This window comes from Ixodes scapularis, unplaced genomic scaffold, assembly GCF_016920785.2.
Source record: "Ixodes scapularis isolate PalLabHiFi unplaced genomic scaffold, ASM1692078v2 PGA_scaffold6__148_contigs__length_123643588, whole genome shotgun sequence".
Taxonomy (NCBI): Eukaryota; Metazoa; Arthropoda; class Arachnida; order Ixodida; family Ixodidae; genus Ixodes; species Ixodes scapularis.
The window spans coordinates 31,928,034-31,943,864 of NW_024609881.1; the positions used below are offsets into that span (position 1 = coordinate 31,928,034).

Below are 15,831 nucleotides of genomic sequence, written 5' to 3' on the forward strand. Positions count from 1 at the left end.
AGCGTGCGGTGAGGGCTAACCGACACTTTAACATCAAGAAAACTAGTCAGTTTAAGGATCGCTTCACTCTGTTTTTTGTTGGCTACCTCCACTAGGAGGTCTCCGGAGTGCTGCTTTTTAGCTTTGTAGGAAAATCCGACAAGATTTTCTAGTACCTTCGCAACAACAAAAGGTGACAGCTTTGCAACAGGTTTTTGTACATCAAGTGAATGAACAACAAAAAACTTCGTAAATGTTTCTCCTTCAGAATCTTTGTCGATGGTCTTGGGTTCAAGACAACGCCTTTTAAAGGCTTGCCCTGAACGAGGTTTGGAAGAAGGGGGCGCCATAGGAGGGCAAAGAGTGTTCAGAACCTGTGGTGTGCCGCCCACCACGGAGCCCAACGAGGGAATAGTTAACGGACCATAACAAAAAGGGCTTTGCTGGAACCGTTAGACTATTAGCACTGCCCAGGTACTATAACCAAGTGTGGTTTTGGACAAGGGGTCTGTCGCCACCCAAGGTTAGCCCTTGCCGCCAAAGGAGTTGAAAAAGGAAAGAAGAGAAATGAGAAGAGTGAAAAGAAGGAGAAGACAAAGGTAAAAGAAGGGAGGGGATAGTAGAAGTGGCGACTGACTGAATCATCCTAGTCGGGCCAAGCCAGGACACCCGTCTACGGGAAGCGGGGGCCGAAGTGGTGTATTACCTCACCCGGGGGGCCCCGAAGGGTCCAAACCTACCCCGGGTTCGACTCAACCACCAGGATGCCCTTTTTCCCGGACACGGGAAAGCCACGCACAGCCAGACGTGGGCGGGCGAACCCACATGGCTCGGGGTCCGTGGAGACGCCACTCTCCAAACACCTGCTTTCACAGGTGCCCCCTGCGGGGTGCAATCAGTATTGAGACGAAGCATCTACGGAGCGGAGTTACGTTCTTTCAGTGTTTTACCATTTATTTCCGCTTAAACGCGCTTAAACCAAATTCTTAGTCAATTTGAGCGAAAAGGTGCAATGTGTCGTTCTTCACAAAGCCGTTCTTTTCGAGGTAGTTGGGGGAATACACGAAGGGGCATAGAAACGCCTCATTAGGTTTTCTCGTTGGCATCTGGAACATTAGACTATAAGGATATTCACTCACATCTAAACTTTTAAGCACGTTTTTTCCTTCATCCATGCTGTGAATGAGAGTGACCTTAAAAATTTTGCGGAATGGCCACTCAGTCTTTGATTCGTTGGAACCAGGATGAAATTCGAGTCCAGATTCGAATTTACTATGCTCCTTTCCGTAAGTGAGAGCGACCACAATGGACACGTTGTATCCACACACGTACTCCGGTGGGCTTTCAGCTCTCGCTGTGCCCTCATGCATTGCCTTTTTCTTCAGGGATGTCCATTTCTCAAAGTACAAGTGAAACTCCCGTGCTCCGCAAAAACTCAGCACCTTACGACAAGCACTGTTTGTGGCACTGAGAAGCTTCTGGCTTTGTTCACGCAACTCCATGGCCAGGCGTTTCTCTAATACAGGCAAACTCGTGCTAAACGCTATGATCACATCCTCCCTAAACTGCGTCGACTGAGCTTCAAAATGTTCTTTGCTCCTTCTTTCTGCTTCCCTGACGTCCTCGCGGCACTGGTTGAAGCTAGTTTGCAGACTTGATAGACCATCCGAAAGCCTGCACAATGTTCCTTTCAGATCGTTGCTCATCTTGGCGACATGAGTAAGATGCGGAGTAGAATCGCTGTGATCAGATTCATTTGGGCAGACGTGGCAGCCATCTTTAACGCGTCCCACTATGTCCCTCCGCAGCAGAGTGGATTGGCAAGCAGGACAAGTCACGGTGTGGAAGGCGCAATCCTTGTAGTGCTCCAGGAGACTGGCAGTGGGACCCACGAAACTGCAGCCACTGGGTTTGTTCCAGCAGGCCACCTTGGAGACAAAAAAGGAGCATAAAACAAAGCGCGCATATCATTACATGCTCATGACTGATTTCTGGGCTTACAGTACAAAAGGCGACGTCCAATCCGCCAATGTTAAAAAAAAAAAACATCTACTGTTAGCGCCTTTGCAATTAAAACCGCAACCAATTATTTTATTGTCGCGCACGGCGTGCCAATTTAATATTTCGAAGCACAGACATGTTTCATGAGGTCACCTAAAGTAAAATTGTTTCATGGGGATTTTGCTGCGAACGTGGCGGTGTTGGCAACGGATGCGGCTTCCACGGGGAGGAACGGGGAGGGAACTCTTCGCGGCCCACTCCTTTTTTAATTTTCGCTATTTTGGAAAGTTTCAGGTCATTATCGGGTGTCATTCTGCGTTCTGGTTCAAAATGTTCCAGAACGTACCTCATGTGCGTATGGAAGAAGTGGCAAGGTGTAGGGCCCCAGGACAGTTTCCCTTCCGTCTCCGACGCGGGATGCTTGATATCTGTTGTTTTCATTTGTAGGCACAAGGTCGCCTCATTGCATTCTTAATTTCAGTTTCAAAGTATTCTCCTTTTTTTATTTTTTATTGGTGACAATACGAGATTAAACGGATAATACCAAAGCTGAATACTGTTATTCAAATTAATAAAAATATAAGTACAACGAGATGGGGACGTTCGGTAAAATCCCCTATGAATCTCTTATTGTACTATTTGCGGCATGTGCAAGTTTCTGAAGAACAAAGGCTGACGGCATGCCTGGACATTCATTAAACCAAATTAAAAGGACGGTCATAACAATTGCGCTCTTCTAACGCTAGAATCCTCGTTGAGAAATGATAACTAGGCCCAGAATATGCGCAGCATTCAAATACTATTTTGGGTTAACTTGCGACAAGAAACTTGCGTAAAAGCCCACCTTTTTAAAACATGTAACAATAGAGGCAATTTTCGTGCTTCCTCGAAGTACCGGCGCTGCTTCCGGAATAATCTCAGATGATTTAAATTTTCAAGTATTCATAAATTTTCAATGTAGATGTATTTGCTCATAAAAATGCAGGGGTATCCTCAAGTAATCATACATTTTATGCGAAATGCCAGCACTTGCTGTCTCTTGATCGTCTATCTGAAGAGTATAATAACGAAGCATACATGCGCTTAAGATTCACAGGTGGGGAGACATCTGGGGCCGGATATAAACTAAAAAACTCTGATCAGATCCATCGGACTTTTCTGGCTAATTTAAACGTCGGGAACGGACACCGGGATATTAAATTAAAGATTAGAATATTATGGTAATTCTGCAAAAAAAAAATAATGTAAGCAAAACTCGCTCGGGTACTTGGCGCTCGTGCAACATTGTGTCACTGACCGTTGAGTGAACCTGGTGCAGAACTACTGTATTATAAGCTTCTCAGACACCAGGTGTACAGTCTAAGCGCATTAGCCAAGTTGCTTCGCGCGATCAATCAATGTAGGTCATTGCCTGCTGTAGAAACTTGAATGCAAGCACCCAGGTAGTACTGTCCTTTTGCGTCAATAGTTTAATTTTGTCCGGGAATTCAGGACCTTAAAACGGCTCAAGAAGCCAAGGTAGAACAAAACTTGAACTTCCTTGGCCAGGCTCTAGGTATCTTTGCCCTTATCTACCAACAAGTGCGACACTTAGGCTTCACTGGTAGTATGTCGTCGAGCAGTTTGATCCTTATCGCAAAGGAGATGCTAGAGTAAGGCCTCACTTCTGGCTGTTCGGTTCACACGTACCATCCTTTGTTCAAGTCTGGAACCTTGGTAGTTATGTGGCAAGCCAAGGATAGGCTACCAAAACACAAAAAAACATACTCTGACAATAAATCGTCTTGGAGAGAAACGGAATTAGGTCTAAATTAGACCCAGGTATTGCCAAGCTTATGTCAAATTAAGCCGTTCTCTGACGTGCTACCTGGACAATATTTTTCTACACTCACCTTGAGCTTTCCAATGTATTCAGCCGAAATCTCGAGTCGAACAAAGCTCTGGTCGTCGAAGGGCTCGTCGTCCAGAGGGCAGGTGCTGCCTTGCCGAGCGCACTCCTCGTGGCAGTCGGTGCAAAGCGTGTGGCCACAGGACAGCCTGACAGATTTCAGGAGCATCAGCCCGCATAAGGCTCACGCGGTGTGTGCCACGGCGGGCTCCTGGAAGAGGATGGGCCTCCAGTCCGGAGCGTCAGAAAAGCCGGACATGCAGTAGGACTTCATCTTCAAAGATACGGGGTCCAAAATTCTCCTCAAGTAGGTCCTCGATGGCGTGAAGCAAACCTGTGGAACAAAATCTCCCCGATTTCTAAAGAGGCTAAGTATCAGCCAATATTTCGTGATTCCCTCGTTCAGAAATGTGATTGAGATGAGGTAATATGATCTGCATTTTCAAATTGATTAACGAACAACTTTATTTCTGTCAAGTTACCAGCAGATAAAATATGAGACAGCTGCATACATTGCACGAGATTGTTAGCGAAAACGACATTCACGCTTCTTGGCATTTCACCTCGAAAGAGTAATGGTGGGTGCCATATTCCACCGCTTATGTTCGTGACCCCATTACTCACATCCTACGACACCACACTCGTTTTCACCTCCAGGATCGTAGTAAAAAAAGTCCGACTCTTCGCGGAGCCCTACTAATATACCCCCTTATGAAGATAATCAAGATATATGCAGGAACGTTTTAGGTGAGATAATTGTTATTTTATCAAGACGGACACGTTTCAAAAGCCAAAAGCATCGCTTATTCCTCCGACAACTAAATCTTGCAAGCACTACTTCGCGCGGCGTATGAACAATGCGCAAAACTTTCTTTTTTTATTGAAGTGAAAACGAGTGTAGTAGTTTTAATGGCAGCCTTTCGATTCAAATAAAAAAGAATAAAACAACAACAGGTGATCACTTGTTTGCGCAAACAGTGTCGCGCTATGTAATGATAGACATTCCCATAAAGCACGAGCGTGTTTTTTCGCGTAAGGCGAGCGCTATACGTAAATAAACCAAGGTAAAGGAGGAGGCGAGAGTACCCGGGCACTTCACAAAGCGTAGCTCTGTCGGAACGATTAGTGGGTCCACATTTGTCTTCACTGCGCTCGTCGAACGGGTTCGAATGAAAAAGCCGGACGCCGGCGTTCCGCGTATAACGCGTCCAACGAGTGCGGTGGATAGACGAAGGCCGCTAGATTTAGGTCGACCCACTAATCGTTCGGAAAAGAGCTCGGCTTTCTGAAGTCCCCGCGAGCTCTCGCCTCCTCCTTTCCCTTAGTTCCTCGGCGCATACTCTTTTCCACGCCAAGACCAACGGCAGACAACGCCGGGATCTGAGAGAGCCAATCAGACAGCAGCAACAGTGCATCCTCGCGGCACTTATCGTCTTTTTCTACCGCCGGCTCGACCAATCTAGCACAGAAGAAAGTGCAGCAAGGCGCATTTCACCTGCACGTGATTGGTTTCGACGTTGATGACATGAGCACGACGACGACCAGTGCTGGGACGATATACCTTTGGCGCCTTCTAATTGGCTCTATCGAATCATAGAGTTGACCGCGGTCGGACTTAATGTGAAACAGAATGTGCGGAGCAAAAGTTCGTCTGCTTCTTGCACAGGGATTACTATGATGTCAGAACGCCGAGCTCTTATTGGCTCATTGGAAAAAAATAGTGGGTGGATCTGCAGGCATCTATTGAGGTCTACCCACTATCCTTTCAATCGAAGCCAATCAGAACTCGGCGTCGTTCTGACGTCACCACAATTCGTGTGCAAGAAACGGATTACTTGCTCTCCGCATAGTCTGATGGCATATTTGCTGAAATTAGTCACGTGAGAGAGCACGGACATTGTAGCTGTAGCTGGCGTAGCTGTACGTGGAAGACTCGTCACCTCCTCTACGGAAACCTAAGGTGAATATACAGAGATAGCAGTGCTGCGATAAAACGCCCACAAGACCTGCATAATGGTGCATCGAAAATCTGTGTATGCATCTAGCACACACGGATAACGATGAGTTGTATTTAGAATCATGACCTAGACCGACTTGCTAAAAAGTCAATATAATGTTCCTTAGTAAGTCGGCATAACATTCATTTCGTCGCGATATATGGAAATAAACAAAATAATGCGATAAAAACGCTGTTCATGAGTGCGGGAAAGAAACACTTGTACGCGATTGAGGCACACAACGACCACGCGCGGAGACAATAACACTGTCTGTATGCACGCACTAGCGCGCAGCCGCTTTGTCAATCCCAACTCCTCGTTTGTGCGCATATACACCGCGAGCTGTGCTTTTTAAGGCTTGAGACTTGGGCATCGCGGGCGGTGAAAAGTTGTACATACCGAATATTCCCCCTTCTGTCAACGGCCCAACGACGTACGTCTGCCGAATAAGATGGGACTGGCGTTGCCGCATCGCTTCTCGCACTATATCTCTATCACCATTTGATAAGAGTATCCTTCTTTGCTCTACTGACATAGCTGCTCTCCCGAGAGCTGACTTTGGAATGATACGGCATCGGCCTGATGTTTCCCCATAAACAACCATCAGAGATACCGTTTTATTGGTGGCTGGTGCCGACACAAGTATCCGTTTCTCAAGTTTAGACAAGAGGGTACATTCCTAACCTTGGCAGATATAATGATTAGACCTATACGTGACACATGATATCATGTACCTGGTGCATTGTCTCACCTTCAATGATGCCGATACATGAATGGCTCAAGGAAATACCAATTTTTGCAATTTTACCAGTCATGAAATGTGGAAAGATTAAGAGTCAGCTCGCTTTTCAGAAACCCGTAGAGAAGTTGTGTGGTGTTGCGGCCGACAACCGCAGCGGCGGCTGCGTTCCTTTCTACCATCACGTCCACCGGACGGAATTCTCAGAAGACCCCACGCGCAGCGGGTGCCGACACCCGACATGCTGTTTGGGCACCAACGCTCTCCTTTTGTCAACAGAGGGATGCACTGCGAGGACTGCAGCCTGGTGCGCAATCCGTTACATGTAACGAAATCACTCGTAATCCCTGACATCTCTCGGCAAATTTGCAAAGGAATAATTACAAATTTTAAAACTTAATTATAAAGAAATTTCCTTACCTATTTACGTGAGGGAATGAGTGTTCTCTTTTACACTTTCCTTTTCATCCACGGAGGGAAATAGCGGGAATATTAAACCCCGTCAAAACAAAATTGCTTTTAATATTTCATTTCATTTATCTACCTTGAGGACACAAGTCTGCGCAAAACGGAAGGGATGGTAAGAAGACACTTGATTAAACACAAAAATAAAAATCACAAAGAACAATAAGAAAAAGGGAAAAAAAGAGAAACATGATACAAATGTTAAATGGTGCTAACAAGTTAACAAATCTTTCATTTGCTCCAAAAAAACATTGAGAAGTTCACAAAACTTAGAAGTGTTAATTTCTAGAACAACGTCATTGGGTAATTATTTCCACTCGCCAATAACAAGAGGGGGCATGGATTTTTGCGAAGAACATAGATGAAGTGTGGATGAATTTGAAATTGCACACATTGTCAACCCTAGCGGGGATTCGATCTGGGTCGCTTAGAAGGTCCATTTTCATCTGCGGATTGCCATAATCCATTTTAAGAAGTGCGAGTCGGCCGAGCCTTCGACAAGAAAGTTTTAGGAGATCAGCCCGATTACGAAGTGAAGTGATACTGGTGTAGGAAGAGTAGTCGGAACGAACGTATACGTTAGCGCCCCGTTTTAAAGGGTTCTTCAGTTAGAGAGATAATTTTGAAATGGTGACCAAGTCGATGATGCGTATTTTATTTGGGACCGAACCAGAATTGTTTAGGCTAGCCTTTTGATTTTGGGTGAACAGAGTTTCAAGCTACGTTCGAAGAATCCAAGTGTGCGGTTAGCTTTCAGGACAACCTCGTTAACATGGTTGTTCCATGAGAGGTCGCTGTTGAGGTGAAGTCCTACGTACTTATATGATCTGCAGTGACCAATGTTATTGATACCTAGTTGATAAGAAAAATTAGACGAGGTGGTTTGACGAGTGAATATTAGTAACTTCAACTTGTCCCTGTTTAGGCTCATCTGCTGATTCTTACAAAACTGTTCAATTATATTGAGGTAAATTTAAAGTGTTCTAAGGCCATCTGGTGTTTTGATGGCTCTGTAAATGATGCACTCGTCTGCGAAGGGACGCACGGGGAATGATAGAAGCTTTTTAAAGTCATTGATGTGTGTTATGAATAATTCCCTGTGGGACGCCTGAGGAGACAGGGCCTGCAATGACATTTTGGTATTGAAGACTGTATAATGCGTGCGATTTGTGAGGAACTCTCTGATTCACTCTATTATGTTTGGAGAAAGTTTAAGGAAGATAGGTTTTTAATGAGGCGTTGATTAGGTACCCTATATCATGCTTCTGGGAAATCGATGAATATGGCGTCAGTTTGGTGTTTTTTTATCTAAGTTAGAAAAGAGGTCATGTGTAAAGTGTATAGGATTTCCCTTGCTGCTACCCGTCTCGGGAAATGACACAGCAGAACGGTTCAACAACATGTAAATATTTAATGACCGCCATCGCCTGCGTCGCGATCCCAACCGCCCCCGCGCATACGCTGCGAGGGCCATTTATCAGCGGCGGAGCACCGCTCGCGTGGCCAGTTGCCCTTGGCCCCCTAGTGGTCAAGATGAGCACTCATGATGGTCGGAGGGGCAACCTTGGGATCCCCAGGTTGCCCACCCTGCTGGAAAAGGGCGAAGTGAAATTAGGCCAAAATTCACATTGAACCAATGTGCAACTGTAGGTCCAAACACACTGAGCAATATGCATTTTTGAAACAAAAACCTATGTGCACCAATTGGTAATCCTTTAGGGAATTCACATTGGCTGATGGCATTTATGAAACAAAAACCAATGAGCAGCAATTGGCAACAGGTACCCCGATGCACATTGCATTGAGGGAATTTATGGGGCAAAAACCAATGAGCAGCGATTGGCAACAGATGCTCCTGCGCACATTAGGTTGATGGTATTTCTGGGGAAAAAAGTAATCAGCGGCTTTTGGCAACAGGCCCCCCTGTCCACATAGGATTGATTGTATTTATGGGGCGAAAACCAATAAGCGGCAATTGACGACAGACACCCCTGTGCACATTGGGTTGATGGCATTTAGGGGGCGAAAACCAATGGCGGTAATTGGCAACAGGTGCCCCGGTGCACATTGGTTTGATGGTACCCAGTCCACCAGCAACAGTCTATTAAACATCCGAGAGATGTGTTGTCCGGACATTTAACATATCCAGTGGATATCTGCTATGATCCATCCAACACTGAAAGTATGTACTGTGCAGTGCAAAATGATTCCCCAGAAAACGTACCACTAACGCAATCTGGATGATGAAGCTGGACATTCAGGACCATTGTAGGATGTTCAGCCTGATCATGTGGATGTACTATGTGCATACCTTAGAAATATTACTCTCCCTGGTATAGGGACCAGCCCTATGCCAGAAGGCAACACACAATAGTACAGCCAGTGTCTAAGCAGCCTCCTTTTTATGCTAGCATACAGCGTATGAACTGCCCTACAGAAAAATTTAAATAGATATGAGTCCAATTCTTTACAAAACAAGAGCTCAGAGGGCAGATTTGCTGTATAGCCCGTGCATGCTCTCAATGTATACCCAAATGGTGCATTACAGGTGTATAATGTAGGAATCAGGCCCACAGCAGACATTCTCTATATTGAAGTTTTTTTTTTCACCATCAAGCTAAGAAAGCTTTATTGCAGGATCAATGCAGATGACACTGACAAGGAAGGCGACACTGCTGATACTGACTCTTTAATGAGGTGGACCCCGCCACATGCGAGAGAACTGTGAAATACTGGACACAAACATTGTCACATGCTATGACGACGACCCTGAGGAATTTACTGAAGTCTAAGGCGAGGACATGTGCTCTAGTGACGAGGACACCAGAATCCCATGACAGCTATAGCACCGACTGCATGGCAAAAGATGCCGCTGCAGTCTTGCAGCGTAACTTTGATTGTGAGTAGCGTACTAAATTTCTGCCCAGCCTGTCAGGCATGCACATCCATTCTGTAAAAAAAGTCGCAGTGCCAAACAAATTGCCATTAACTCTTTGGGTGGTTTCATTTGAAATCGAACACGCTTGTCAAGGTGGGTCTTTCGATTTTTTTTTAAATATATGTAATTGCCCTATTTCTGGAAAGAACAAAACCGCTTTCCAAAATTTTTTTAAAAAATATTTCGCTTCACAAAAAATTATTGAGTGGAGCAGGGTGAAAATCTGTTTTTTACTGCGTGATTTTTCTACCCAGTTCTGTACGCTGGTATGAATACGGGAAGCATGCAAAACTCACAGTAATTTTTTGTGCTCTTGTATGTTGTTTGGACTATTTTTTAGTTCAAAGGAAAATACTTTCGTAGTTTTGTTTATTGAGGTAAAAAATGCCAAACATCGTCTCTCTGACAATCGGGTGACATCTTCAGAGCCTTGTAACTCATGAGTTATTATATTTGTCACTTATTAAATAATATGCGAGTGTAGTCCTATACATGGGCTATCGACGGGAATAATTTTTGTTTATTTTATTTTCACCGAATTTTTTATATAAAATTTGAAATATCATCGAAAATGAAATTAACCGAAATTTTGAACTCACTTTATCAAAAAAGGCCATTTTTTATTTCGTTCAATTTTTTTATTATTGCTGCCGATCATATGAACTTTCAATTGGCTTGATGCGATTTCCCCCTTTTTTTTGTTGTATCTTCTGTAGAAGTGATCGAAATCGCTCCCACGTTCTCAGAACAGCCAAACGCAGTTTCCGCAGGTCGCCTTCGCTGCGAAGACTATACTGCTTATTTGTGTGTTCAAATGCAGCGGTTAAATTCAGTTTGATTGAGAACACTCGTGCTTGGCTACATTGTATTTTATTAATTCTTTATGATGGCAACTGACATTCCTTTGTCTGATATTTAGCGGTGCAACGGATGTTCCATTATCCGATGTTTAAAGCCAGGGCACAAAGGGCAGAGAAAACGGAACGAGCTCTTCATGTAGCTAGACCGGGGTCATATATCTGTTTGTGCTATGCACAGCTTGTTAGGCACGTACAGCACGCCTGGCCCTTCGCGCTATAGGCCCATCTTCGTTGCACCCAGGAAGCATCCGGCACGGGCGCCAATCCATGATGCGTCTTGTCGCGTGCGATAAAATAACCATGTAATCGCCTGTTCTTTATTGTCAGCGTGTATATCAAAAATATGTAATATCACATGCCCTTCTTTAAGGAAAAGCAGTTTGCAGAAAAAAAGTGACGAAAACGGGCTGAGTTTACATGAAGCGAAAATAATTTTTTACAGAACACAAACACCAAATGGCGATAAATAGCCACTTTTATTAATTAACGCTAATATATTTAAGATGTACTTGTAAAACAATATGTTGTTGTGGTTTAAATAGTCCAGTTCACGAGCAGCGCAATATTGGAACTTTTTGACAACGGCATCGGCTTGCCTGTGAAGACGATCGAGCGCGGGGGCGAGCTGAACTTTGTACCACAGCGGTCGGATGCCCCCGAGAAGTTCAACAGCGTCGTAAGTCGAGACGGACAGAACGAAAACTGGAGCCAAAGCGAGAACCTGAGACGGTGGCCCTTCTGTTTGAACGAGTGCGTGCAGTTAAAAATAAGTGTTGGGTTTTTTGTTCAAGATTGATCGATATCTCTGACGCCAAGTAGCAAGGATTCCCACATGCACAGAAGGCAGCGAAAGCAGTTACTCAATGTCTCTGCAGGCTTTTAGTTTCTCCACTTTTTCACACCAAGCTTAATGCAAAGATTGTACAGGTATATGACCCCCGTCTGGCTACATGAAGAGCTCGTTCCGTTCTCTCCGCCCTTTGCGCCCTGGCTTTAAACATTGAGTAATGGAACATCCGCTGCACCGCTAAATATCAGACTAAGGAATGTCAGTTGCCATCATTAAAAATTAATAAAATACAATGTAGCCAAGCACGAGTGCTCTCAATCAAAATGAATTTACCCGCTGCATTTGAACACACAAATAAGCAGTATAATTTTTGCAGCGAAGCCGACCTGCAGAAACTGCATTTGGCCGTTCAGAGAACGTGGGAGCGATTTCGATCACTTCTTGAGAAGATAAAACAAGAAAAGGGGGAAATAACATCAAGCCAATTGAAGGTTCATATGATCGGCAGCAATAATAAAAAAAATGAACGAAATAATAAATGGCCTTTTTGAATAAAGTGGGGGTTTAAAATATCAATTAATTTCATTTCCGACAATATTTCAAATTTTATATACAAAATTCAGTGAAAATAACATAAACTAAACTTATGCCCGTCGATATTCCATGTATAGGGCTACACCCGCATAGTATTTGGTAGGCAACAAATATAAAAACTCATGAGTTACAAGGCTCTGAAGTTGTCACCGTATTGTCACGTGGGAGCGATTTCGATCACTTTTAGAGAAGATAGAACAAAAAAGGGGGAAATCGCATCAATCCAATTGAAAGTTCATATGATCGGCAGCAATAATAAAAAAATTGAACGAAATAAAAACTGGCCCTTTTTGATAAAGTGAGTTCAAAATATTGGTTAATTTCATTTTCAACGATATTTCAAATTTTATATAAAAAATGCAGTGAAAATAAAATAAAAAAAACTTATGCGCGTCGATAGTCCATGTATAGGGCTACACCCGCATAGTATTTAATAAGTGACAAATATAATAACTCATAAGTTACAAGGCTTTGAAGATGTCACCGGATTGTCAAAGAAGATGTCACCGGAATGTTTGGCATTTTTTACCTCAATAAACAAAACTACGAAAGTATTTTGCTCTAAACAAAAAAATAGTACAAATAACATACAAGCGCACAAAAGAATACTGTGAGTTTTGTATGCTTCCCATATTCATACCAGCGTACAGAACTGGGTAGAAAAATCACGGAGTAAAAAACAGATTTTCACCCTGCTCCACTCAATAAGTTTTTGTGAAGCGAAATATTTTTTAAAAATTTTGAAAAGCAGTTTTGTTCTTTCCAGAAATGGGGCAATTACATATATTTAAAAAAAAATCGAAAGACCCACCCCGACAAGCGTGTTCGATTTCAAATGAAACCACCCCTTTATTATTACCGTTAGACAAACGAGCAGTGCTTGATGTTCTTAAAATAAAGTATAATATTTGAACAATGCTGCATACATAGCATAAGGTTTTCAAAATAAAGTATACTTACTGAACAATGCAGGATACTTTGCTTAAAAAAAATTTCTGATAAACATAATAAAAAGCTCAGTGCATTCAAGGCCCACTTTAGGCAGTTCACATCACTCTCTCCTGTGGTGCAGAATGTTCCTGAAAAAACAACGAAAAATGTTATGTTAAAAATATGTGAGCAGTGGTTTACCATGCTTTGAAGCAAAACTAATAAAACAGTGAAGTTCAAAGTGAAGTGACTCAAATATGCAAGAATTGGAACTGATGTAAATAAACCACAATTATTTTACGCCTTGTTTTTTAAAGCACATTCATGCTGGATGTGTGTACTGTATTGCCAACTTTTGTTTGTTAGATTTACATCAAATATCACAGTGTTCTTGAAATTCGTTTTCTATGCATTCTTTTTAATCCATAATAAGGTACTATTATATAATTAAATTTTTCCTCTTAGAGAAACACTCCAAAGAAAGTTTTTCTATTTAAAATTATTCAATGCTGTTCACACCTGTAGTGTTTGATATCAAATTAAACCAAAAGAGGAGTCACTAGCTCGGTGATGTGATTGGCCTAAGCATTTTGGAGCACCTCTTGGAGCAGCCAAAACAGTGTTTTGGAGCAGCAAAGGTGGCCTTTGGAGCCCTTGAACACGAATAGACCAGGAGATAAGTGTCTAAATTTGGTTGTCATATCCCTTTAAAGGGAAATTTTTGTAGTAGAGTATGATTTAAACAAGAACAGGAATGTCAATGAAGAAGTTTAGAAAGCACCATATCTGCAGCGACGTGGGGACGGCAACACCCGATGCGCGACCAGCGTTTCAGCTCACAAAGCAACTCCTGTCGCGCAAAAACGTGGTTTTGTTTCACAACATGACGGCATGTCTGGCACCCGGCACACTAGCGTCGGAGCGTCCGCACACGCCCGCGTCTATCGTTAAAAAAGTTTAAAAAAGAGGCGAGACGAGATTCGCGAGACGACGAGGCGCGAAACGGGAGACGGCGGCAAAAACATTGCAAGACCGGATGGAGGCAGGGCACTTTGTGTCGGGCGGCCGCTTGCGCCACCTAGCTCATGCATGCTCAATTACGTTCTTAGTTTAGTTTCGGTTTTGAAAGGCGACCGAAATTAGTCATTGGGCGCAGGCTTGGTACAGATTACTCATATTTTGGCAAAATGTAGCAGGATGTAGCAGGGTTAGCCCATTGGCATTGTTCGGCGCAGCAATCACATCACTGCTGGCTTTAACATTTAAAGCATCAAAATACTCTCACATAGAAATTATGCTTTGAAGAAATTGCGCACCATACTCTATTGTTTTAGAAGTTAGAATTAGAAAAAGTTAGAATTATGTGCTGACGTCGGCTTACCTTTTGAGATGACTGATGTCAGGCAGGTGCATGGCGAAGTTAATCCGTGACTATGGTTTCTACCCTGAAGTCTTCACATTTATGGCAGCTCCGCACTGCATCTGATAAAAAAAAAGCAACAGACGCATGACACCAACAGTTCCATAAATCTCATTCCATGTGTGAAGCGATCTGCAGTACTTTTCCAGAGATTACTTACTTATGATGCACTCAGCAAGGTGAAGATTCCTGAATGTCAACTTTCCTTCACGTCCTCCCCACAAAACTTTTTGCCCCAACTGGTCAGTCAGAAACCGCTTTGTGATCCGTCTCGTACAGGAGGCATAACCAGATCCGGCAACTTTGCTGAGCTGTCGAACATAAAGAAACATCCACATAGCAGCCGCTTAGTTCAACCATAACTAGGGATTGGATGTTTCTGCTTATTTTTAGTCAAATTTGGCAGGTGTTTATCAGCATCTATATCTTCATTAAATTTGCTATTAATAATTATACCTGCTCTTATTGAGGCACTTCCGACATTTAAACTGAGGAATTTTGACGTCTTTATCTCAATATGGCGATTGGATTCAAGATTAGACCACTAGGCACGGGCTCGGGCCAGCACGTTGGTTGGCCTGGTTCGGGCTCAGGCCTGCTGTAACTGGCCGTGGTGCCGAAGGAGGCCATCGTAGAAATCGGCGTCTCGATTATCTCAACAACATCAACTCCAGAACCACTAGACAAGTATTCATGAACGTAGGCCCACCTCAAGACAGAGGACGGCAGCGTCGTTAATCATGAGGTGAGCTTCAGGTTAATCCCAGTGGCGTGATGTTTTTGCTTGTGGTGATAAATAGCGGCAAACCAAAAATAAAGGGACATTGAAGCGCTCTGCTAGGAATTTAAAATGGGGGACTCACAAACATTAACGCTAAACAATCTCAACCTAATTGATCATGAGGAACACAATAGCTGGGGAGAGTTAACATAGCGGCAATGATGTAGTGGGGAAGCTTACAGACATAGTAAACAATTATACACATACTGGGGAATGCCTGGCACATATTCAAGAATGAATACTTGCTCACTAGATCTACAAAATATTTTAGAAGATACAAACTGCAAATTAGTAGCCTTTCTTACAAAACACATTGCTGTATTTTAATCACAGTGCTGAAACCCATAAAAACACTTTTGACTACATTTATTTTAATAAAATGTTCTCAATATGTACATGACACCAGCAGTCATAACTTTGATTTAGTTTATCGCAAGCTATATTGCTCT

At 43.2% G+C, this 15,831-nt stretch overlaps 1 protein-coding gene and 1 long non-coding RNA gene across 2 annotated transcripts; both read right to left on the minus strand.

The window, feature by feature from the left end:
• Nucleotides 1-965: 965 nt before the first annotated feature.
• LOC120840003 lies at nt 966-4,037 on the minus strand. Its single transcript, XM_042294731.1, has 2 exons — nt 3,873-4,037; nt 966-1,907 (listed from the first exon to the last, which is right to left on the minus strand). Exons 1-2 carry the CDS (start codon nt 4,035-4,037, stop codon nt 966-968), a joined length of 1,107 nt encoding a protein of 368 aa, XP_042150665.1.
• Nucleotides 4,038-13,224: 9,187 nt separating this feature from the next.
• LOC121838295 lies at nt 13,225-14,809 on the minus strand. Its single transcript, XR_006078446.1, has 3 exons — nt 14,762-14,809; nt 14,563-14,663; nt 13,225-13,330 (listed from the first exon to the last, which is right to left on the minus strand). It is a non-coding gene; the product is annotated as an uncharacterized LOC121838295 (long non-coding RNA).
• Nucleotides 14,810-15,831: the final 1,022 nt, after the last annotated feature.